The sequence below is a fragment of the Microtus ochrogaster genome, unplaced genomic scaffold, assembly GCF_000317375.1.
Source record: "Microtus ochrogaster isolate Prairie Vole_2 unplaced genomic scaffold, MicOch1.0 UNK12, whole genome shotgun sequence".
NCBI classification, from domain to species: Eukaryota; Metazoa; Chordata; class Mammalia; order Rodentia; family Cricetidae; genus Microtus; species Microtus ochrogaster.
Genome location: NW_004949110.1, coordinates 2,859,102 through 2,884,152, shown reverse-complemented (window position 1 = coordinate 2,884,152; position 25,051 = coordinate 2,859,102). Strand labels below are relative to the sequence as shown.

General features: G+C 39.9%; 1 protein-coding gene across 2 annotated transcripts in view; it reads right to left on the bottom strand.

The window, feature by feature from the left end:
* Plod2 (procollagen-lysine,2-oxoglutarate 5-dioxygenase 2) overlaps positions 1-25,051 on the bottom strand; it is a 65,347-nt gene that overhangs the window by 26,429 nt on the left and 13,867 nt on the right. For both annotated transcript variants that reach the window (XM_005366656.3, XM_005366657.3), the window contains exons 2-5: positions 11,613-11,704; positions 11,154-11,290; positions 4,275-4,438; positions 1,049-1,161 (exon numbers count right to left, since the gene is read on the bottom strand). In XM_005366656.3, coding sequence (XP_005366713.1) covers positions 1,049-1,161; positions 4,275-4,438; positions 11,154-11,290; positions 11,613-11,704 — 506 coding nt within the window. The remainder of the gene's footprint in view (positions 1-1,048; positions 1,162-4,274; positions 4,439-11,153; positions 11,291-11,612; positions 11,705-25,051) is intronic.

Sequence of the window (25,051 nt, the reverse complement as noted above, 5' to 3'; positions counted from 1 at the left end):
GTGTGTTTGCCTGAGTGTGAATATAAATGTATTTAGAAGCCGGAAATAGACATTGACTATCTTTTTTAATTGCTTTCTACCTAATGTGGAGACAAGGTCTCTCACTTGAATCTAGAGTTCATCAATTCAGCTAATCTAGCTAGCCAGCTGTCTAGGGACCTCCAGCTGTTTCTCAGAACTGAGACTACAGGTGAGCCTGCTTGGCATTTATGCAGTACTGAGAATCCCAACTTGGTTGTCAAGCTGACAAGGCAAATGTTTTACCCACTTAGCCACCTGCTCAGTCCCTTTGCAAACATTCTTAGTCCTCCAGCTGGCTATAAAACCCAATGAGATCTGTCTACACAGGACCATGTCCCATGCTATATCTGCAATACCAGTCACCTGGACGATGGTGAGGCACGCTCAAACTCAAACAAGTATTACAGAGATGTTCATTCCACTGTGACAAACTCTTTTTCAGTGGGCTTATCCATATGCCACTTCAAAGTATCAAACAAAGTATTGCCATGCACCATGGTAGATGTTTAAAGTGTTATTGCTAGAACATTGTGTCTTAATGATAGATGTCTGCTCCACACAGACATCATTGTCTGGAGCTGGTTTTGGTCTCCAGGCTCAGAAACTTTACTTATTTCTCCCATTCTGATCTCAAGAGACCTGGCAGTGAGTATACAGCAGCTGAGGCTGCATGCTGGTAGAAGTTGGCCCTGAATTTTCCTAGTCGTTTGATGTGTTTCCACACAACATGGCAAATAACAGGGTCTAAAACCTATTTTTTTCCTCTCTAATGAACCTAAGTTGGGCAAGATTTTTGACTCAGCCACTGAGAGAGACAGAGACAGTCAGACACTTCTCATGTCCAAAGGAGGGAGACTGAGGTCACCTACTCAGTACTTATTCCATGGATGTGGAGAGTTTCAATTGCGATACCAACAAAAATAATTCAGTTTCCCCAAATCTTTTTGTTTCTGACTCCTCCCTGAGGAAAATATAAAAATCAAAGCAAGCAAAGCAGCAAGAAGAGAAACTGCAAGCTCTCCCTCACCCTCTTCACTGGGTCGATGTAAATTTTTGTGTAGAAGAGCTGATCATCGTCGTTATCCTGCAGATTCCACTGCTGGACGAGACGACTGATGTACGGAGCATAGCCCATGAAGCCTGCAACACACAAACACAGCAGACAGCTCAGAATTCAAAGACCCAAGCGTATGTCATCGTTAGTTCACTCGAACAGCTGACAAAGCTGCAAAGTCATGAGGTCCAATGTTTATGCATGTAGGCTAAAATGGAGAGACAAGACTAATTATAATACAAAGCAAGCTAATCAAAGACGCTTTTAAATATATGCATTCCTGAAGTTAACTGATAAATGAGAACTTTGCGAGGTTACTAAGGTAAGGCTAACTGGGGACAGAGCAGGGTGAGATGGAATTCCTCTAGACCTTGTGAATGAACCCACTGAAAAGGAACCGCTGCTTCTGAATGAAGGAAATGTCTCCCACTGTGCCAAGATTCCAGCGTAGGCAGAGAATGTGGATTGTCATCAACTACAAAAATCCTGAAGAAACTTTCTATCCAGGAATTTTGGGAATGTTTTCCATTACTTGAAACCAGTCTTACTGTGCCTGGTAGGTCATTTTTCTGGCTAGATTTTATATGTCATTGTCTGGAAAAAGGAAATCTAAAATTGAAGTCTTCCCCTTGGCCGTCGAGCCTCTGTGATGAATCTGCCAATAGCACATATCTATAAAGATAGAGACAACGGGGTCATTTTCTAGGTCTTCCCGAGTTTCAGCCATGCAACCAGCTGCTCTGCTTCACTGACAGACAACACTCACCACACACAGACCACAGTTTAAAAAGAAAAGTTTATTATATTTTGCCTGCTTGTTTGTATGTGAGCCATGAGTGTGCAGGTGCTCACAGAGGTCAGAAGACAACGTCAGGTCCGCTTGACTTAGAGTTACAAGACTTGTGAGCTCACCAATGGGATGGGGATGCCAGGAACTGGACAAGCAGGGAGCATTCAGCCACAGACCATCTCTCGAGCCTGACAATGTATTTTTAATTACTATGAATAATCCTCAATAATAAAAAAATTGATGTGTCATTTTCACTGACTTATATTATTGTCTTATAAAAAATTGTTTCCTTACCCTTCTTCTAAGGCCAAATACATCTAAGTAAGTGAAATAAAATTGCATTCAGATGTATTCATAATTTATTATTTTTTCAATTAACATGTCTTAAAACTAAGTGGTACATTTTTACTAAGTCACAACTCATGTCCTTTAAATGTCTCTCACAAACTGTGCAATCACACACTGACTGCACACGCTCATGCTGCTATCCTCTCCCTGATAATCCGTGGAGATAGAAGCTTGGTGTTTTATCTGTGAGGACTTTCCCTGTGGTAGGTGTGACAGTACCACTTACCTGCTAATGGCTGTCACTTCCACAGCACTGACAGTCCCTCAGAAATTTCCCTCAGTGGCTATACTGCTTGCTATCCAGAAGAATGTCTACCATAGAATATCATGTGCATGAATTTTCCAGGAAAAAAATAATTGAATGCAAAAATATAACCTAATCCAAAGCTATTCATCATCTTTAAAATTCACGTTTTAAAACCTCTAATGAGGGCTAAACTGCAAAATGGGCTATTTATTGTGACTGAGGGCTTGATGGCTCAGTGGTCAGGGCACAGGAACAGCACCATATCCATGACAATGGCTCCAAAGGGGAAAGAGTGAGCAGGCAGCTCATAGCCAGGCAGTGAGGTCAGCAGACTAACACAGCCAATTCTAGACACTAACTTGAATACAATGCCCCTCAGAGATGGTGAACAGTCTGGTAAAATATACCAGGGTCAAGAGGTCCCCAAGGCACAGACAGTATGTGTTGGGATGGCGGAAAGGGGAGCTAAAAGTACAGGCTAACACTTGAGGTCTCAGAGGTCCATGATTCATACAGACTGAAAGGTTCTAAATTATGACTGTGGGGTGGGTGGGTAAAATGTCAGAGATGTAAAGGCTGAGCTTGAGTCACTGCAGAGAAATGACAAGCTTGTCACCATAGATGACTAAGCTATGTCTGCTGCCCACACATGCTTACCTCAAACAGTATTTATGGAGCTGTCTGAACAAGATCCACTGTGGATCAAAGACTGCTCCAAACACCCACTTCCCAACATGGCTTGCAACTGGACCTAAGTTATCTCTCTGCCATGCTATAATATACACTATACTGGTAAACTAGCATGTCATATTTAAGCTTGCTGAACTGCTAAGAGTCCTCTTTTGTGTTAGATTCAAGCACATTTTCATCACGTGTATCCAAAACTATGTCCTGGGCCAGGATGACCTCTGGCACTGAAATGGGAAAGACAGTTAACAGCTAAGGTAGTAAACATAGTGTTTAACTGAACAGCTTAAACCAACATTGGTTACCATTGTTTATCCCATAATGCAACAGGAAACCAGAAGCTCACTGAGGGAGGGATTCTCAGAAACCCTGTACTGCTGCTTCTTCCCCAGTCCATTTCTGCAGGATGCTGTGAGTCTTGACTTGACAATGGTGTCTCCTTGTTTGCACCCTCAGCCTGGGTACTGTTGCATATTGTAAATGCCTAACTTGATGCTTGGTTTTTTATCTGCAACTTTTAATTTTGCTTTAATACACTAAATCAACTCACTCATTTGAAACCAAATTAGGGTTTTCACAGGTCATTCTTACACAAAATTAGGGTTTTCACAGGTCATTCTTACACAAAATTAGGGTTTTCACAGGTCATTCTTACACAAAACAAACGTCCTCCATCCTAATGTGCTTACATTTACCTCAGTTCAAGAAAAACAAATTCTGTAGAAGTCAAATTTTCATTTATCATTAAGGGCGCGTGTGTGATCATTGTTAATTAATCTGTGGTGACTCGCTAGAGAATGCAACATTTCTGTACACTCAGACACTTTTTAAAATGTTGGCTACAACGCCAAAATAAGCAATTCAACACAATATATTTTAAAGCAGATCACATTAACAAGTGGCTGTTTTTAATCATGTGCACTAAACTTAATGTCCTCGACCCCAAACCTCTCAATAAATGGTAATCAGAAGACGTGAATTCTCACTTGCACCATGGAAGTTCAGACATCCCCATGGCCTACACACATGGCTATGGCATGGGGATGCACACGAGCTTTCAGAGCTATCATAGTACGATCATGGCTGTGAGGCTGGATGCCTCCCGTCTAGAGCAGCATCGTTCATACCTCCCGAGTTCAGGTACCGCTTTCCAATGTGCACGACAGGGTACTTGTCTGCCAGCCGCTTATCTGGCCACAGAATCCCGTCGGCTGCGAAGACAATTTTGTGATTTGTCTTTTGAAACTTTTTCAGGACTTCTTCAGGCCCACCGGCAAATATAACATCAAAACTGTTTCAAAAAAAAAAAATCTTTAGAATGCATGGTTCAGAATTTAAACACACAACGAAGAAAAAAATCCCTAAAAAAGAGAATTTAGAATCCACACAGGATTAACTTATCTGATTAGAGAACAAGTCAGACAACCTCCTCCCACCTCACATCATATAAACTACATTAGATTTTGGTTTTACTCTATATTGACAAATGAAATACAAATATGTGATATTTTTCATATAGATAATAATTTATCTCCAAAATAAAAATTGTAAGTCAGTGTACAAGTGTTACGATTCATATAAATTGTAGGCACAGGCATAAACACTTATAAAAGTTTCCATCTTAAAAGTCAAATATTTCAGGGACATGTATACCAATCCACCATCACCTCTGAAAACTGGTTTAGATAAATGTCTCACGCTGTCATCAGCATATACTATGTAATATGGACTCTTCATCAGACAATTCATCTTTTTAAAGCTCCATAAAATTGAATCATGGTTAAAATTAATGAAATAATTTAAGGTCTAATGTTTTCTCAGTTTTTTTTTTCCTGGACTTTATTTGCTCCAAGCTAATTCACTGAATCACAACCCAACAGAAAATTAACTGCGAAACCATTATGAGAAACGTAAACTCTCCGAAGAAAGTCCCAGCTTATTACAGCGTCAAATTTATCTGTATTTGTTTTTACATCAGTGTACCTGAAATCCAAATGCCTGCAGGACACTAAGATAATCTTATTCTAGGCAGCCAACGCGAAGGGCAAGCTCATATACTTGAGATCTGCAAAGGACTCCTTAGTAGCTAACAGTGCAGATGCACTATTAGAACCCGTCAGGAAGACACAGCTACTCCATCTGTGCATTCCAGCTGTATTCACTGGATATGCACATGTAAGACTTAGTCATTTTTAGTTCAATGTACTTATATTTTTTATCAAAATATAACACATTATTGCTTATCTCTATGACATATTTTTTAAAGCCAAAAAATATTTGAGATAACTTTTAGCAAAAATGCTGTAAGTTTCTGTTCTCCACTAGGCTCTTGGCAGACACAATACCTGTCCCTTTAACAGTGGCATCGTTCATGTAAGTTGAACACATGGCAATCCCTAGTTGAAAGTACTGCAAAGGAAAACATGCCACATGACTCACTCTGTCCAGCAGTGTGACGGAACTAGGACATCACCAGCAGGTCCTGTCCTTTATAAAGGACTCTGTCAGCACCGCTCTGCTTTTTCCTCTGCACGGTGCTTACTAGTTAAAGCACGTACTTTACAATATAGAGCAGCGAACTCAAAGATGAGTAAAAACTGCACAACTAAATTCTGTAATCTGTTAAACAAAATTGATATCTACTAATTTATTTTGGGAAGAGTCCCACAATATATCCCAGAATTCCCCAAACTTGAAATCCTCCTACCTCCACCCCAAGGGCTGAAATTACTCATATAATCCACGATTGTTGACATCTCCCCTTTTTAATAAAAACATTGCTAAAAGCAATGTTGACATCAGCTAATTTCTTACTTGTGATTGTTCTAGAAAATTTAAATTTTATCAGTTACTTTTATTTCTACTATGAATTATTGCATGCCAAAATTAAGTTTCTGCTCATGAAAATCCAGATGGGCAGACTGACACAAAGATTACAGATACATGGTACATAGTAGAATAAGTTTTTGTCTTTTCACAATCAATAGGCGAGATGTTGTTAGCAGTACTAAGAGAGAGAGAGAGAGAGAAAGAGAGAGAGAGAGAGAGAGAGAGAGAGAGAGAGAGAGAGAGAGAGAGAGAGAGAGAGAGAGAGAGAGAGAGAGAGAGAGAGAGAGAGCGCTTAAAATAAGCTTTAAAGATATGTGATTGTTTTGTTTTGTTTTTTGTGACAGGGATTCTATGTGTTGCTTTGGAGCCTGTTCTGGAACTAGCTCTTGTAGACCAGGCTGGCCTCAAACTCACAGAGATTTGCCTGCCTCTGCCTCCCTGGGGCTGGGATTCATCAGTCCTACCTTTAACATACTTGTTTTATTCCAAACCACTAGTTGTTGTTGTGGTGTGTGTATGTGTGTGTATGTTAGAGAGAAAAAATAAGATGATGCCAAAATTCAAACTCTGAGTCAGGTATACAGTGAGCCTCAGGAGGCCAAGACAGTTTCTAAAAACAGTAAAGAAATGTAGCTTGCTAGGTCAAAGAACCATGATTTCTAATCTAACCTTAGAAGTGTGAAAGTAGCACCATGTACTCAGTGAGGCTGAAGTTTAACTCCAGGTTCACCACTGGCCTCCAGTGAGGGAAGTCTGGGTTTCATCCCCACTACTGCCCCCCAAAAGTTACCATTTGGGAAGCAAATGTTTTTCATCTTTGAAACTCTAGTGAAGAACTGTATCTCAGACTATTAATGAGGTCAATAGCTTATACAAAGAGTATGAGGTTTAATTTGACAAGTTAGAACTTTATAAACATTACTTTTAAAATATAATTCTTTAAAGCTCCATGAAAAAAAATTATTTTCATACAAGTAAGAATATTAGTTTGGCTAAAAATGTAAAATACGTCTTTTTTCCGAGAAAGGGTCTTATGTGATGTGGGAATGATTTCTTATTAATAAAGAAACTGCCTAGGCCCATTTCATAGGCCAACCCTTAGGTAGGCGAAGAAAACAGAACAGGATGCTGGGAGAAAGAAGTTGAGTCAGTGAGTCGCCATGGTTCTCCCACTCCAGGCAGATGCAGGTTAAGATCATTCCTGGTAAGCCAGCTTGTGGACTACACAGAATAATAGAAATGGGTTAGATCAATATGTAAGAGCTAGCCAATAAGAGGCTGGAACTAATGGGTCAGGCAGTGATTAAAAGAATACAGTTTCCGTGTAATTATTTCGGGGCATAAGCTAAGCTAGCCGTGGGGGCGGCCGGGTGCTGGGGACTCAGCCCCCGCCGCTCATATTTCAACACTTACGTAGTCAAGGCAAGCCAAGAACACACTAGGAAGTCCAGGCTGGCCCTGAACTCATGATCCCTCTGCCTTCACCTCCCAAGAACTGGCAGTATCGGCAAGTGCCACCACACACAGCTAAAAAGGTAAGGATGGGGAAACAGTCCCCATTTCATTCTAGCAGGTGTCTGTTAAAATTCCTCAGAAAATGTCTTTATGCCTGTTTAAAACTTCTCAAAGAAAGTTTTTCTACTTAAAATTATTTGAACCACAAAAATGTAAAAAAATGTATTTTTTGCAAAAAATCGAATGCACACAGGTCATAAAATAATTCTCACAGGAACTCAGTCCATTTAAATATGAGAATAAAATAAAACTTTCCACATTTAAGCATGGTAAATAGCCCCAAGTCCTGCGAAACCCATAAGACTGAAGCAGGCATGTCACAGTTCTATCTCCAACAGGTCGTTGAGACTTTTATGAGTGTTTGTACTTCTCTATTATTTTGTGGTACCTTCAACCACAGTTACCCAGACTGGATGAAATCCCGTCATCCATCCAGAACTCGCCTCTTTTCATGGCAGCTTTCATCAAAATCGTTTTGCCTTGTCTTACTGATTCCATCTTACCTCTACTCTCCAGCTCCTCTCCCTGAAGACAGTGATCCAGATTGACTTACAGACCCCACAGGCTACCCATGCACCTTCATTGAGATCTGCCATCCCTATCATACACACTCCTTGTTCAAATAGTCTAACACTCTCTTGAAGTCACCAAACCCCAGAGTCAATTGCTATGGCCTAAAATATGAGTCACCAAATATTTACAGTGGCCTGCAGAAGACAATTTGGACTCTGAAGGCCATATAGACTCTATCAAAAAATTTATTTGTGCCAGGCTGATACAAAAGCAGTCACAAACGAGCTAAGAAAGTGTAGGTCCCTAAGTTACAGAACAATGATTGGTCACACAAGACCCATTTATGGATACCTGTCTTATAAAATAAAATCCACATGGATCAGGCTCACACAAATAATCTCCAGGTACTATCCTATTTGGAACTTAATCTCAGTTCTTGCATGTAGATTCAAGTGTGTCTTCATAATGAGCATCTAATTAACATGTATTTTCTGCCTAAAATACATGTTTTGCTTTCAAGGCCCATTTCCAACATCAGCTCTTCCATATACCAACATGGAAGGAAAATATCATTTATTTCCAATTATCTCTCACTATCCTTTCCTTCTCCTTACCCATCAAAACATCCATTTTATTCTATGAACCTCAAGCCTCCCTTATACCAGTCTTCATATTCTCCTTTATAAGCTGAACTCAGGACTTTATCATCTGTACAGGCCTGTAGGAGCTTGAAGATAAACAACTAGGTGACTCAACCAATAAATGAATTACATCGTATCTAAACAGGATATAAATGCTATTGGGTAGCCCAGGAGAAAAGCCACAGAAGTCTCCTGTAACTTATACCATTCCTCCCTATCGCAATATTTTACTGATCATCACATGCATAGAATTAAACAGAAATTACAATCATTGGAACCATTAACTATAAGTTATAGGCTGAAATAAAAACTAACAAAATGAAACAGATGCAGGCCCAAACCTGAAAACTATGTCTTAGGCCTCAACCCTCAGACACATCTTGGTATTTCCAGAGACAGACCCCAATACAACACTATGAAACCTTCAGTACCTGCAGCACACAGTCACAGCTATCATATATAGCAAACATCTGCAATCACATGCTGACAAAGCCTCTGGAGATCATGTACTTCTGTGTGTCCATGACTATACTCACTAAAACCAGTGAGTATCGAAAAGAACACACAGACAGTGTGAAAACCGAAAACACACCCATTTCCTATTTAACTTTTTTTTTTTTTTAGCACATTTGCACCAATGAACTGACCACAGTTAACCAATTTTAAAGAGACAGCTAACAATTTCAGCCTTTCTCGGAAAAAATAAAGAGTTAGACTTAGACAGTACAGAAACAAGGATCCACAGTGGTGTGTTTCGATTCCTTCTTACCAAGAAAATAAAACCTGACCATCACTAATAATAAGCCCTTCATGTCTGCACAAGCTGTCACTTCTGCCAGGGAGGAGGCGTCATCAACTAAACCTTTTTTTTTTCTTTATGTAAAACCACAGGTATTGCTTTTAAAGCTTTGCTCTCAGGAATATCAAGCCAGTCTGCTGACACATGACTGACCCTGACTGTACCTAGAGACACTGGGCCTTCCTTACTCTTGTCTTTTCTACCATGTTGAGTCTTCAATACAATGGAACTGAACCACACTGACCTGCCCCAGGACACCGGTGTCTCATAACGCCCCCCTTCTGTCTGTCAGGAGCAGATGGCTCCCATACTGCCAACTTTCCAAGACTAAATCTTACAAGTAGGGAAGAAAGGAGGCTGGAAAGAGAAGCATAGGGAAAACCAGGTTCCTCAAATTCAGGGGCTCAGAAACCTAAAAAATCAGATTACTTTCAATGAGGTTGCTTATTTGCAAATTATCTACTGCAAATCGAAATCCAAATTTGCTTGTGGTCAGGTTCAAGCTTGGTGATGTGAGTACAAGAAATAATGTATTCAGCATTTAATCTAGATATTCTATAATGTGTATATATGTATACACACACACACACACACACGACAATACTAGATGATGTAGAAAACTTCACAGTGCACAAGCCATAACATACCTTCCATATGAATTGTGATCTTGCAATAAAAGGTACAAACAAGAAAGCAAAGCTCCTGCTTGGAAGACCTCAAATTCTAAGCATGGAAGTTTTAAGTGTGGCACTGGAGTGTCATTATTTCTACTTCTATGTCAAAGCTTATGCTATCCTCACATAGTTTTGCTAAAGAACCACCACCATTATTTTTATCTGTAAATAATGTGTACTGAAAAAAAAAAAAAGACTTAAGATGACTTCCCTATACCTATGAGGTAAACGCAACAGGATTTAAAATGAATGATCAGTACCAATACTGTAACAATAGGAAGACACAAAGAGGTTACGTAAATGGCACAACTTGGTGTTTTTAAGATACATAAGAAGTTTAGGAAAAAGTATACGTATTTCAAACTAATTAAAAGAATATGGCACTATTCAAATGGTATTTGGGGGCTGTGGGATGGCTCAATGGCAAAATGCATGCTTAGGATGTGTATTCCTTTGGATTTCAGCTCAAGTTCAAAAGTAAATAAATGCAAAGAAATTAATGCCTGAAAGGGTCTTTGTTCTTGACAGCACAGGGTCTCTTATCTATCTTGTATTTGTAATTTTACAAGATACTTCTGTTCATAGTTAAACAGAATCCATCTGGTTGTCTCCCTCAATTGTGTACTTAAGTACGATCTCTATCGCGCTTTTAACTCAAGATTAAAATGAATTTCACAAAAAACGTTAAACTACGCCTTTTTTTCTCATTAGTTCTTATTAGAACTCATCGCCTTTAATATAAGATTGGCCCAGCTTGTGATTTTTTCATGCATAATAAATTTATTTGACATTGAAACAAGTTCCTGTTAATGAAAAAAAATGAGCATAAAACAATCTTGCTTTTAAGTTGGAGCTTAGAAACAGAGGTTGCTTATTAGAGAAACCAGTTATAACTGAGAAAAATATACTTATTACAATAATGATTCTTTGTCAGTAAAATAATTCAACATTTAAACTTCAGTTACAAATTCCATCTTTCAAAGTAGTGCGATACAGATTGCAAAATGCATAGGATACATAGGATAATTCTCTTACCATTCAGTAAACAAGATAACCATATCCTCCTGACTGGCATACTGCACCATGGCTTCTTTCATTAATCTCACCTTCTGGCCCCCTCCAATACTATTAACCCCATCACCACCTCTCCACTCTTGCCCTTGACCAAGAACCTATGAATGAAATAAAAAAATTCATTCTGAGGAAAATGTCAATGGTCACAATAGCATAAAAATGTCGAAAGAAACATGGATAGTAACCAACTATTTATTTATAATAAAAGCACAATGCTAGAGAAAAGAAAACTAATATATAAGGAGGTCATAATTCTTCAATGCCACCCACGACTAATACACCATACCACACATTTCAAAAGCTGACTCTAACCCATAGAAGTGGAATCTGAAAGTATTTCTCATTTTCTCTTATTCTTGTTTTTCAAACTTTAATGAAGAAACCTTCTAGCAAGTCCCAATATTGAAAGATAAATCATACCTTCACAGTATAATTGAAATACTTGGCTGAATTCATAAATCGGTGGAATCCATCATTTTCTTTTGTTGCTACAGTTATGACTAGTAGCTTATCTGCAAAAGAATAAAAAAAAAAGAAGACTCAACAAGAAGTTAAATGCTATCACCTCTCCATGCTATACTATAGTAATTACAAACTTCATCATTTCATAGGGATGCTTTGATTAGTTAATTTAGATAAAACTAAACAAAGAATTACTGAAATAAAGGCATTTCAGGTGAGTTATCCAATGAGGAAGCCATATAGTAAGAAATTATTTTAACAGCAAATAGAGTTCGTTAGTGGCTCAGCGAAAACGGCTTCTGAAGTGAGATTTCAAACACAAGAGAAAAGCTTTCATAAAATATACTCATACATATAAACACATAAACTAAATAAATATGAATAAATTTCACTTTTAATATTTAAAACATGGCTTCACTGATTAATAATTTGGCAGGTCACCATTAGCAGTTCATGTTAAAACAGAGCACCAGATCTTAGGAAGACGAAGAGAATACTTTATAAGGGCCTCTTTTTCTTTTTCTTTTTTTTTTTTTTTTGGTTTTTCGAGACAGGGTTTCTCTGTGGTTTTGGAGCCTGTCCTGGAACTAGCTCTGTAGACCAGGCTGGTCTCGAACTCACAGAGATCCGCCTGCCTCTGCCTCCCGAGTGCTGGGATTAAAGGCGTGCGCCACCACCGCCCGGCTAAGGGCCTCTTTTTCTATAATGATTTTAAACCATTTTTTCTACATAAATCAAAAACTGCTACAAGTTCAGAGATTTGACTGAATAGATCGTTACATTTACCATTACTAGCATAAATTAATAACAAGAATTTTATCATCTTAAAAGGACTCATAATTCAATGTGACCATTAGGATGATAAAAATGTTAGCGAGCCCAATAAAAATTCACAAGTGGCACTGTCTATCATTCATATGGCAAATAAAGACCCTTATTGCTCCTGTGCTGTTGCTAATAGCCAATGCACAATGATCACAACTGCTGTACAGGCAGGTGTGTTCTACTATCACCCACAGATAGCTGCCTTCTCACCTGCAGTTCAGCATCACTATGAAGAGAAATGAACCTAAGTAATTAATATTAGAGAAAGGGAAACAAAGTGCTGGTGTGAACCACTCGAAAACTTTCAACACCCAATTCAAGAACTCAACATAAAGCTGGGCAGCGCTGGCGCACGCCTTTAGTTCCAGCACTCGGGAAGCAGAGGCAGGCAAATCTCTCTTAGTTCGAGGTCAGCCTGGTCTACAACGTGAGTTCCGGATAGCCAGGACTGTTACACCTAGTGCACAGAGAAACCCTGTCTCAAAAAAACCAAACAAACAAAAAGAACTTAACATAAGGGCAAGAGAGACGACTCAGCAGTCAAGAGCACATACGGTTTTTATACTCTCTGCTCTCTTCCAACAATCTCCAGAAACTGCATTTACAAATTTATTAGAACAGAAAACTTATGTTCAAATTCTTTCCAACTAGATGGTATTCCAAAAGTCAAGATGTCCTCAACCATTAACTAGACCACCAGGTTTTCTACAGCACTGAGTAGTCAGTGGATTAATAAACATTTTAAATTTATTATCAACTGATACATAAAATTGCACATATAATGGAGCACAAAAAATTTCAAACATGTATATACTGCATGTATAAACATTTTGACTAAGTGGATTCAGGGACAAATGATTTTATATATCACATGCATATGTGTACATAATCATTTTTTACAAACACAGCAATATCTGGCATTCACAGGTATGGAGAATAGATTTAAATAGGATAAGTGACTTAGCTAGTGTCACCAAACAAGCTATTTGCAGAGCAAGGAGGAGAACGTCGGAGTCAATCTGTACAGTCCGTCTGTTCCCACTACTTCAGGTGGTCTCATCTGGAAAAGGCTCAAAGATCAGAAAGCAAACTTTGGAATGTTGTGTGTGCAGAGAAGGAATGGCAAGCCTGGGCTGTCCCTCTTGAGAAAGGCCTGCTTGGAGGGCTGGTCCTCGGTGGTGTTTGGCAAGTGGGAGCCCAGGCACTGTCTACAATATTTGCAAGGGGAAAACCCTATTCTGAAGCACTGCTCACTGTACCTAAGTTGCCCATGTTGTGATTTTTGTAGACCATCTGATTGTTTTGCTGGGTTTTGTAATTGTGGTATCCTTGAGAATGTCAGTCACAGGCTGTGCTACCCAGGTTACCAACATCTCACACATGCTGGCTGCTAGGAACCCTGTCTTGTCTGACTTCACCAGGAAAGTCTTGAGGACCTACATGTGGCTCTCCAGAGATCTCCCAGAGCTCCATTTGCTTAGTAACAGCCTGATAAACGCGGAAGTGCGAGGATAACCAGTGCTGAATCCTCAGTCTTCTGGTGCATCCCTGAGAGCTAGGTGTAGGAGGGACCTGATACACTCAAGAATGCCAACTGGTTAGTTATATGATTGTCCATCATTTCAAGACTCAGAATTCAGAGAAGACTGCAAATAGATGCCAGGCCCACAAGTCATGCAGAAGGCAAGCATGCCCTAGTCACCCACTAACACTCACTGCCTAACAGAGTAGTTACTATCTCAGGGACAGAATAACAAAGTCACTTCTTATAAACAAAAGAAAAAAGAGGTAGTCTAAAGAGAAAGTAAGGATCCTGCAGCTACCATTTTAATAATAATTTTGGGATACAAGTTACAAAACAAAACAAAACCAAAAAAAAAAACCAACAAAATAAGGTTTTTGGTGGGACTGGAGACATGACCCAGTGGTTAAGACAACTGTTGATAATGCCCTTTTCTGGGCCCAGTGAGCACTTGCACACATGGCATACACCCACAGAAAAACATACATGGAAAAAAAATAAATCTTAAAACCTCTTTTCCTAGGTCTTACAGTAGCATTTCGTTGCTAAGTACTGAGCCACACAAACAATCTAACAAACTAAAGGCACTGCAGTGTAGGTGGCTAGGGAGGTTCTTTTATTTTTTGAAACTGTGAAACTTCAGGATAAAAGGGCCTCAAGAGCAATTCCTAACATAAGTTCAAAAGGACAATGGGAGACAAGAGCATGTTTTCACCTGCGCTTCCACTCAGCTGCAAGATGTAAAGATAAAGTGTGTACAGAGAAAAGGGCTAGTAGTCGGAATAGGTGGCCCTGTCACCCATCTCTTTCCCAACAACCTTCTAAGTATAAGTGTGGGAAATGCACAAACGAACCAGGAGAAGCTCGCTGCCACAGCAGTGTGCACACTGTGGATGACAGGGTGGACGTCATTAGCCATTTGCAAGAAAGCAAATGATAATCTATCCTAGCAGAAGGCAGTAAGTTCTTTCTGCCAGATCAACTCTTCTGGGACCAGTAGAGGCAGCTGGCAGAAGTTTCAAGCAGTGACAAACATCACTGAAGCCATTATAAGGGTACTTCCCCAAACATTCCAAACCATAGCATGTTTCTATAGACCTACTTCAAGCTAAACGGAACGCATACTAGAATTCAGAACATAAACAGTACATGAACTGGATATACTGTTTCCCTTACAAACCGTTTCTTATGGTAATATATGCAGCCATTTGTTTTATATTTATTATTATAGGTAGCCATATAGTGACTGGAAGACAAAGTAACTTGCACAAACCTGTGGAAGCTTAAAGACATTTTCAAGCATGCAAGTAGGTCACTTATATTGCAATTAAAATCAAAATTAACATATTTATAGTAAAAATGATTGCAAGATTAAATCTATAAAACTCTACTCTAACATGAGATGGAATTTTCAATATAAAATATTATTGGCCATGTACTTTATAGCAATGATAACAAGCACTAATCACAGAAATTAAAATGAGAAAACCTGGCCATCACACAGTGACAAGTTTAGGTAAATTTATGCCCTTGTTGCAACAATATTCACATGCTTAAGAAAAAGATTCATAAAGCACAAGCCATATAACTTATTTAATCTGTACAAGATACACTTCATTCCGAATTACTTTGTAAGAATATCTCACCAACATCTGATACTCTAGGCTCACGCTTTTGCTTCTCTTCAGTTACTCAGACTTGAATGTTAAAAGAGCCCAACATCAATTTGATAAACAATGAGAAGAAAAATGAAGGGGATCCACTCCCCCATATCCACAGTAATTCCTTCCCAGAAACATTGAAATAAAAAATTACTCAAGGATTGGATGGTAGCCAAAAACTATATACAGAGATCCAAAAAAATCCTTCTGGACTTTATAATGTGAAAACAAAATTCAGGCACCAAAGAATGATCGTGCTAAAAAGGGCTGCAATTCAAGCAAGTAAAGCCTGAGTTAAATTTTTAAATGAACATAAACACAACACAACACAATACCTGACGAACTTGAACGTAGGCTCAAAAAATTCAAGCCAAAGCAAGCAAAGAAAACAGCCATGTTAGCAAGGCAGGTAACATCTGTCAGCTCCACCCCAGGGGTTAAAATCACAAGACACAGATAAGCTACATAGAGGAGTGGAGTGTGTTAAGTCTGACCAGAGCAGAAGAGATCTGGAAGTCATTCTATACAGTAATAGCTGAGGGACTGAGAAGTTCTGCTTGGTTAAGAGGGGAAAAAAGAATCAACCACTGTTTGTGGTAACTCATTTCCTTTAAGGGGGGGCATGTTTTTTCTGTATAATTTTAGAGAGCTGGCTGTGATGGGAGAGGAGTCATTAACTGAGGAAGATGTGTCAATACCACAAACAATAAAAGATATCCAAAATAAATGAGCTACATAAGAAAACTAATGTGTGTCCTAAATTACAATGCAATTTTCCAGAATTTATGACAGCATATTCTATATCTCCAAATATCTCAAAATGTGAGCACTAAATGTAATTCTAATATCAATGAATTAAAGACCTGCCACCCACCTACCCCAATAAGAGTATAGATTATCCAATTCCAAGGCTTCAGAGGCATCAACAGTCTCCAAAATAGAAAGATGAACCAGCCCATCTGCAGACCAAATGCTTCATCAGAGACTTCCTAAAATCTGGAAGTGGATTATGTAGCTTGTTGAAACACATTTGACCTGTTACTGTTTATTCTGTATCTTATACAGGCACTAAAAATATTCCCTATGCTCATACAAAAGGGGAACTATTTAGGGACTAAAACAAAATTAAACAACAAAAAACTATAAATAAAGATAACATATATTCCCAGCAGCTCACATACTGTAAGAGCTGCCCTGCAACAGAGGCCGTAGTCAGCTGTGCTGTACCTCAGAGACCATGCTCTAGGAGAATGTTCCAATTAAAGAAGACCCAGAAACATGGGCTGCTGAAATCTGATGAAAACAAAATCCTAAACTTCACTTATCATCTTTAGTGACAATGGAATAGCTGTTTTCCATCCTGTATTTCAGTGCGAACACTACAGAATTATGTTTAAAGGGTTGACCTATCAGACAAGGAATGTTATTCCTTGGCTCTGAGACTGCTTATTTAGCATGTTCATGGCCTGCTAAAACACTCATGCACAAAAGTTCTTTTAAAAATACTGGAGGCATATACGACCGGTACACTAAAATAACCAGACCAGCTCAAAACAACAGATATAATTTAATAATTGAAAAATGGGGAAACTCACACGACCAGAGTAAAAGTTCCGATGTCCAAAAGGGTCAGGCGAACACCGCGTGCAGAGAGCGAGAGCACCTGGATCACCAGGTTTTCTTCCCTGGGGACCAGGCACCACGCCTCAATTCAATGTGATTGGTTAACAAAGTTTCCCCATCAAAATACTTAAAATATCACACACACACACACACACACACACACACACACACACACACACACACACGACTGGTATTTCCTTCTTTATAATTTATCTTTCAGATTAAATGATGAAATTATTCAGGTGTCAAATAGATAAGAGCATACATAGCATACGTGGCCTGTCTCCAAGACAAATACTTAATTGATGCACAGCTCCCAGAAGACACTTTGTAATATATATGTAACTTGTTACTAAGAAGCAATCACCATATTTGAGCCCACTTAACCTTATCCAGAAGAGAACACCACCCTTAGTCTATTTGCTTTTCAATTTTAAGTCCTTCTACAAAGTTTGTCCTTCTTTGACTTTTTTTCCAATTAGTCCCCAGTCCTGTCATGTTCTATCTTGAAGCTGGAACCTAAGGTACTCACTCATCCATCACAGGAAGCCATATGAGCCACATTTAGCCTTAGCATGGCTTACCAGTCACAAACTCTGCCCACAGCAAACCCCACAGGAAGTGAGGCAGCTAACCATCTATTATCCAAAATGTGCTGAAACGAAGACAGCCCAAACCACAGATGTCAACATTGACAGATTTTCATCTCCTTCGCTGTCCTTTGTCCTGTGGGACATCTCCCTGTTTCTCATACATTCAGAGAAATGACCATGTTACTCTTTCTTGGGACATTGCAGTTCTGGGCCCCCATTCCCACTTTTGTTTTTCTACTCCAAGGGACCAATGAATCCTGATAATTCAGTGCTAGTAATAATAATTTACCAACTAGTTCCTTAATGTCAGGTAAGGCCAGTCTGTTCCATCAGTTGACAATGTCCTTGTCAACTGGTTTATCAACATGTTTCAGAACTACCCAAGGCCTATATAGATGCTGGGTCACAATGCTCTTCAATTAATGTGTACAAGAAACTGCAGAGAAACAAATTTCTGTGCACCAGGAGATACTGATGAGGCTGAATGGGAATCACATTATACAACTACTGACCTAAGTATGCCAGCAAATATGCACAATGAGATGTGAGCAACAAGACAGAGGAGGAGAAGCAATTGAAGAATGTTCAGGATTATTCTACAGAAGAAAAAAAAAACTGTAGGCAGTTCCTGAAAAGGGGGTAAGATTTAAATAAGAAATAGAGGCAAGAGAATTCCATCTTCTGCTTTCAAAAAGAAAAGAAATGGTTAAATGTATTGCTGAGAGAAACGGCATCTGGAGGCCAAAGTGAAAAAGGCCATGCAGAGCTCCACGAAGTACCAGGCTCTGTGTTGGGGGTGGGGAGAGTGCATTTCCAAAAGGTTTGCAAGTGAGGAATACACATTGTGAAGATGCCAGAATTTCACCAGCTGCTTCAGTGTGTGTTGCATTCCACTATGTGGCAGACCGGGTCCTAAAAGCATGGTATTCCAAAGTGAGTAAAAGAGAAAACAATCAACCTCTGCTTCCAGGGGTCAAACAAAAGCACAGTGCTCCAGCTTTCTGCGCTAAAGGCATGGGGAGGAAACACAGGGAATCATGGCCACTGCCACAGTTCTGAGTGGCACACCGAGAGGGAGGTCTGATGCTGGGGCAGTGAGCCATGCAGGTAACGTGGGGAAGCTTTCTAGTAAGAGGAACAATGGATACAAAGTATGGCATGGTGTCTAGTTTGGGGAAGGACAAGAAAGGCATGCATATGGCCAGAGCCATCATGAAAGAGAAGACGTGACACATGCAAAACTCAGACCTGCTCCTGAATTGCACAGGGACTCACACGCCACTGCAGATTTTAACCTTGACATGGGAAGCTATCTGAATTTTGGGGAAAGGGATAACATAACAGATGCCAAGATCAGTATCTGCTAATAGCAATACTAGCAATGTCTACTTACTATTCATCAAACCCAACTACTAATGCTCTCTAGTTTACATCAAATACACTGCCCTAAATAAGATGTATTTAAACTGACTAAATCCCAGATTTGGGTCCAGACAATCTGGCTCTGGAGACCATGCAATTAGTGCTATCCAAGAGAGCTTTCTCATCATCTGACTAAAGTTTAACAGGATTGCTTGGCTTCGCTGAAAAGAAGCAAGAATAAATTTAGGCACTGCTGGCTAGGAGAGGGTCTACAGGAACACTCAAGACTAGAGATCATGATGGGAACCAACAAGTAGCAGTGAAGAATGTGAAAAGCACCCAATCTGGTGTGTTTTGAACTAACTGGTATTTTACACTGAGTTTGTGAGGAAGGGAGGAAAGAAGGAATTCCAAACTATTTAAGATGACTTGACCAGAACACAAGTCTACTGCATGGGTAAAACGGTAAGCGTTTAAATGAAAAGTTATCTACCGTGACAATGTAGATCCTCAAAGAACCTAAATGTTACTTTCTTCCTCTGGAAGGTAACATTGCCAGAATAGCTTCTCTTGCACTGATATTTGCTGTTCCCAGGAAAATCATGAAAGAAACTAAGAAGAAACCTAAATGTGTTAATGTGGGGTTTTACTACCCTGTATGAACGGTGGTGACTGAGCTCATCCCAGCACCAAAAGCTTTCTGCCCTTCACATTAGTTCTAATTTCATCAGACTTGGGCAGTCAGTATGCAGAGACTTATCCTCATTTTAAACTAATCTGTAGACTAAACAAGTCATTGGTGTACATTCCAATGTAAGTGCATCCTTGCTGAAACAATTTTTACAAGGTTTGAAATACATACATTGAAACGCGCCTGGGAAAGAATATCCTGTTGGCAAAAACCACTGGTGAGGATCCTCACAATGAAACGCTCATCCAGCTAGCCCTCCTCTCCCTGGTCCCCCCATTCTTGCCCTGTTTTCTGTGCAGTTATATTCAATTAGTTACTTGCTGCAAAATAATAGAAATAAGTGGCAGGCCACGTAGCTGTTTAAACACTGGGATTACTCCAGAAGAACACAGCAAGGCATTAATCAGTCACAAAGATAACACACATTTAAAGCAGATGTTTGTAAAATAGCTCTTTGAATGCAATCCAACCCCTGTGTATAAATCCACACAAGGCACTGGTGTATAAATCCCAGAGGCACTGGTCAGCGTATCTGAGCAGTCAGCAATTCTTGTAGGGCACTTGTGGAGCAGGAGATGGGGTCATCCTCACTCTTGATGAGAGCTTAGCCAGTATCCTATGCGACCAGTTTCTGACGAGCGTCCTCAGAATGGCAAGCGCTCCAAACATCTCTTACAATGCAGGGTTCCTCTGCCCAGTGTTTCAAAGCTTCATGCTATTACTCATCCATGTCTGACTTCTACAGCCAAGAAGCAGCGTTAGCCATGGGTATTTCCTCGGAATCGCTGACCTCTCCCAGTGAGCCCCGAATGCTCTTAATTCCAAGATTTCTCAAAGAAGAACCTCACATGTGTCTGGTGCTCGGGAAGGAAGTCAAACCCCCGGGACTGGAAGTTCCAGATGGCTGTGGTCCGCCATGGGGACACCAGAAATCACACCAGGGATCCTCCGAAAGAGTCATTTCTATTCTCCTAACTGCTGAGCCATCTCTCCAGTCCCTCAGAATTATAAATTAAAAATGATCAAGAAAATGTTTATACCTTTGAAAGTACCTTTAAACATACTGTAGCCGAACTACCATTGTTATTATTTCACTCACATTATTTAAAAAAAATTCTTTTTAAGGTTTGTTTTTAGTTTTAACTGGGAGTGGGGTAAGTACATGCGAGTGCAGGGGCCCACAGAGCCAGAGCATCTGCTGTGCTAGAGTTGGAGTTACAGTCAGACTGTGTGGTTTGATGTGGGAACTGAACTCATGACCTCTGCATACTCCTAACTGGCAGGCCATCTCTCCAGCCATGAACCGACTCTTTCCACCAGTTTCTGTCACCAAGAAAACTACTTTCTGAATCACTGAGAATAATGTGACAGCTACTATCAACTATCAACCTGATGAGATCCAGAATCACCTGAGAGATTAACTAGGCTGACTGAGGTACAAAGACCCACCCACGTGCACAGCACCATCCCCTGGCCTGGGATCCTGGACTATACAAAAAGGAGGATGTGAGCCGCACATAAAAATTTATCACACTCTGCTTCCTCACTGTAAACACAACATGTGACCAGGTCCCTCAAACTATTGCCACTGTGGCATCCCCACCAATGGCACTGTAACTGGAAAAACCTTTTCTCCCTAACCTGCTTTTATCAGAGTATTGTATCGCAGCCACTGAGAGTGAGGAGTGTGCAGAAAAAGTTTTCCCTTCTTGACAAAGTAGAAAATTATGCAATGCAATGAATTTTCTTGTCTATTAGCAGAGCTGCCTAGTGCCAACTTCACGGTCCAGCTGCATCCACCCTTTCTCCACTGATGCCTCTAAACACCATTTTGTTCTCTTCTTCCTCTTCCTTTCAGTCTCTTTTCCAGATATTTCTTGCCTTTCATCCTTACTGACAGCTAGGGCTAACACTTATCGACATCACCTCTAAACACCCTTTTAAAATTGCTTGAGCTGCATGTTTAGTAGAAAAGACCATCAGGCACTGCAAAGCAACCCCGAGAACTAAAGGACAGAAGGAAAGGATTCCCAGGGAACATAAATGTCCAGCGCATTCCTTAAACTGAAACATACAAAGCAAAGCCTGCCTTTACACAAATTTAATGTGTAAAAGATAATAAGTAAATAAAAAGATAAATTCAAAATAAAGTTTCTAATTAGTGTACTCCAATAGAGTATGAGAGATGAGGGAGGAGTCTTGGCCAGTAGCATGCTAAACGGGCATCAAATCAAATATGTTATCACACTGGAACAGACTCAGCTGACTCAGCGGAACCTCAGCACTGATCTTAGAGCCCTGGAGCGAGCCTCCCCCGCTTATTTCCATTTCCCTCGCTGGGACTGTACGAGTTTCCAAGGAACCTAATTTCTCAGTTCTAAAACTAAAGCTCTACAGAATGCTGTGTCCCAAACTCACGGGGTCAATGACCTACAGCAGCTGTTCCAGATACTCCTGGAGTTTTACACTCCAAGTCCTTTTGCAGAATTGCAGAATCGCAGAATCCCGTTTCAGCAGTCAGCTTTTCAGCCCCAGCACACCACTAAATTAAGCCCTCGGATAACATTGCAGGGACAAAAAGGCTAAACACTTTAGTAAGTGATTGCTAAAACAGTCACCAACGGCTCTCAGAAAGTTCTAGTCTACATCCACATCAGAAGATACGTTAGAGCAGGCAGACTGCATTTTTACTCTGTGACGACTGAAGCAAATTTAAACATTTAACATGTCATTTATGTGTGAACTGTAAAGATGTCTTATATCCTATGTTCTTCTCTCACGTTCATGTGCAACAATCTGCCTGTAAGTTCTATCAGCATAACTGGCCCAGGCTCCCCTGGCCACCTCTCCTGTTCTGACACCAGCACCTCCTCCCTTGGTCACGAGAACCTATATTCTAAAAGACCACACAGCAATCCCAGCAACCTCATCAACCAGTTCTTTACACTGTTGTCAGAAAGCTGGCCTGACAAGCACACAAATGTTCTCTTTCCTCTCAGAAAAGTTCAGCAGTTCTTCTCGTGTTCTCAGTAAAGTCCAGACTCTTTGCCATTGTGTTTCTTCCCTACCTGTCTGTCGGCCTGAACTCTTTTTATTTTATTTTAGTCTTATTTATTGTATGTATATGGTGCTCTATCTGCATATATGTCACATGGCAGAAGAGGGCATCAGAGCCCTTTATAGATGGCTGGGAGCCACCATGTGGTTGCTGGGAATTGAGCTCAGGACCTCTGGAAGAGCAGCCAGTGCTCTTAACTGCTGAGTCGTATCTCTTCAGCTCTAGGTGTGAACTCTGGGCATCACCCAAAGCAAGCCCACTGCTCTGGCTATTCTGCAGACACACCCTGGGCTCAAGAAGTTGTTACTTAAGCTCTGCTGCTGCAGCCTCCTCTCCAGAAACAGTGCATCTCCCAGCCCACTTAGAACACAAATATGGAACAAAGCCACGAAGAGACCTAAAATTATATTTTCTAACTCCATCATTCTTACACCAGATCGATATCTCCCCTCCCCCTTGGGATTCACATTCATTGATATAATTCTTTACTGAGCTTCCTCCACTAGACTAGACTGTATATTCCAGTAAAATGATATGACATCTCACAGGAAAAAAAAATGAAGAGGAGAAAAAAATCTAATTCTGGTAAACAGAAAGTAAAGAAATCACTACAAACTCAAGAAATAAATCAGTAGTTGTGGTATTAGCAGAGCTGCCATGATTCACTACAAAAGTGAGGGCCAGGTGACAATACACACAACTTTCTGCTATGCACTTCAATATCTGCATGACACAGTAAAAAATAGTTCATACTTCACAACACATCCTTCTTTTACAAATCACATGACAAGTAAGTAAAAAATAGAGTCCAAAGTGTATTTTCAATAATATTACTACAATTTAGTTGTACTAACACATCATATTAAATGATGTATTTGTCCAACAGTGAGCAGTGACATAGGCAGTCTGGAACAACCTCTTCACACACCAAAATATTACATAAAACCATAACCTGAGAGGAAACAAACCCTGTAAGAAATACTTACGGAAGAATGAGCAATGTTTTGAAGCATAATACAAAATTGCCTTCAAATGCTTGTCAACACTAATACAAAATACATGAAAGAACATCAACAGGAAAAATATCACAATATTCTGCTTATTACTTGATAGTTGGATCACACACATATTTAATTTACTCTCAACTGTACTTCAGTTACAGAAATCCATTTCACTGTGGAAAAAAAACACAGTAAAGACATAGTATGTATATTAATCAGTCTTCATGATTCTCTTGGTGCTCTGACGCCTCTTACTTTAGAACATGCTACACATGAAAGCCTGCACTCACTGACTTAAACTCACTGTTAAAACAAATCCAGACTCACTAAAGATTTGTCTTCCCTTCAGTAAAAATGAAAGCTGGGCCCAGTGAGATGGCTCAGCAGTTAGGAGTGCTACCAGCTCCTCCAGGACCTAGCACCACACAGGCCACGCCCACCTAACTCCAGCCCCAGGACACCCCACTACTCCTTCTTTTCTCTGCGGGCAACTGCACTCAAGAGCACATCCCCACCCCACAGGTGTACATATAGCTAAAAACAAACAAATCTTTGTTAAAGAAAGCAAATAGGTTTTAAATGCATCTTCTAAATACATACATATCGGTGCAAGCATACCTCCATACACACACAAAGCCACAAAGCACATGCATATCGGTGCAAGCATACCTCAATACACACACAAAGCCATGAAGTTACAACTGCCATGCAGCTGACTAGACGTGTATAATCCTTAAATGTAAATCTTTAATTCATTTTCAGTGGCTTGAGAGAACATGACACATATGCACAATGGAATGTTCCTCAGCCATAAACGAGTTAAATTTAATTTAACTCGTGGTGGTGTAGACATTTAATTCCAGCATTTGGCAAGCAGAGGCATTTGGATCTCTGAGTTAGAGGCCAGTCTGATCTACACAGTGAGTTCCGGGACAGGAACCAGGAGAAATCCAAAAGTATTGGGGAGGATAGCTATATGTTTTTCTTTGGGTTCACCTTGTTATTTAGCTTCTTTAGGATATCAAATTATAGACTCACTGACCTTTATTTATGGCTAGAAA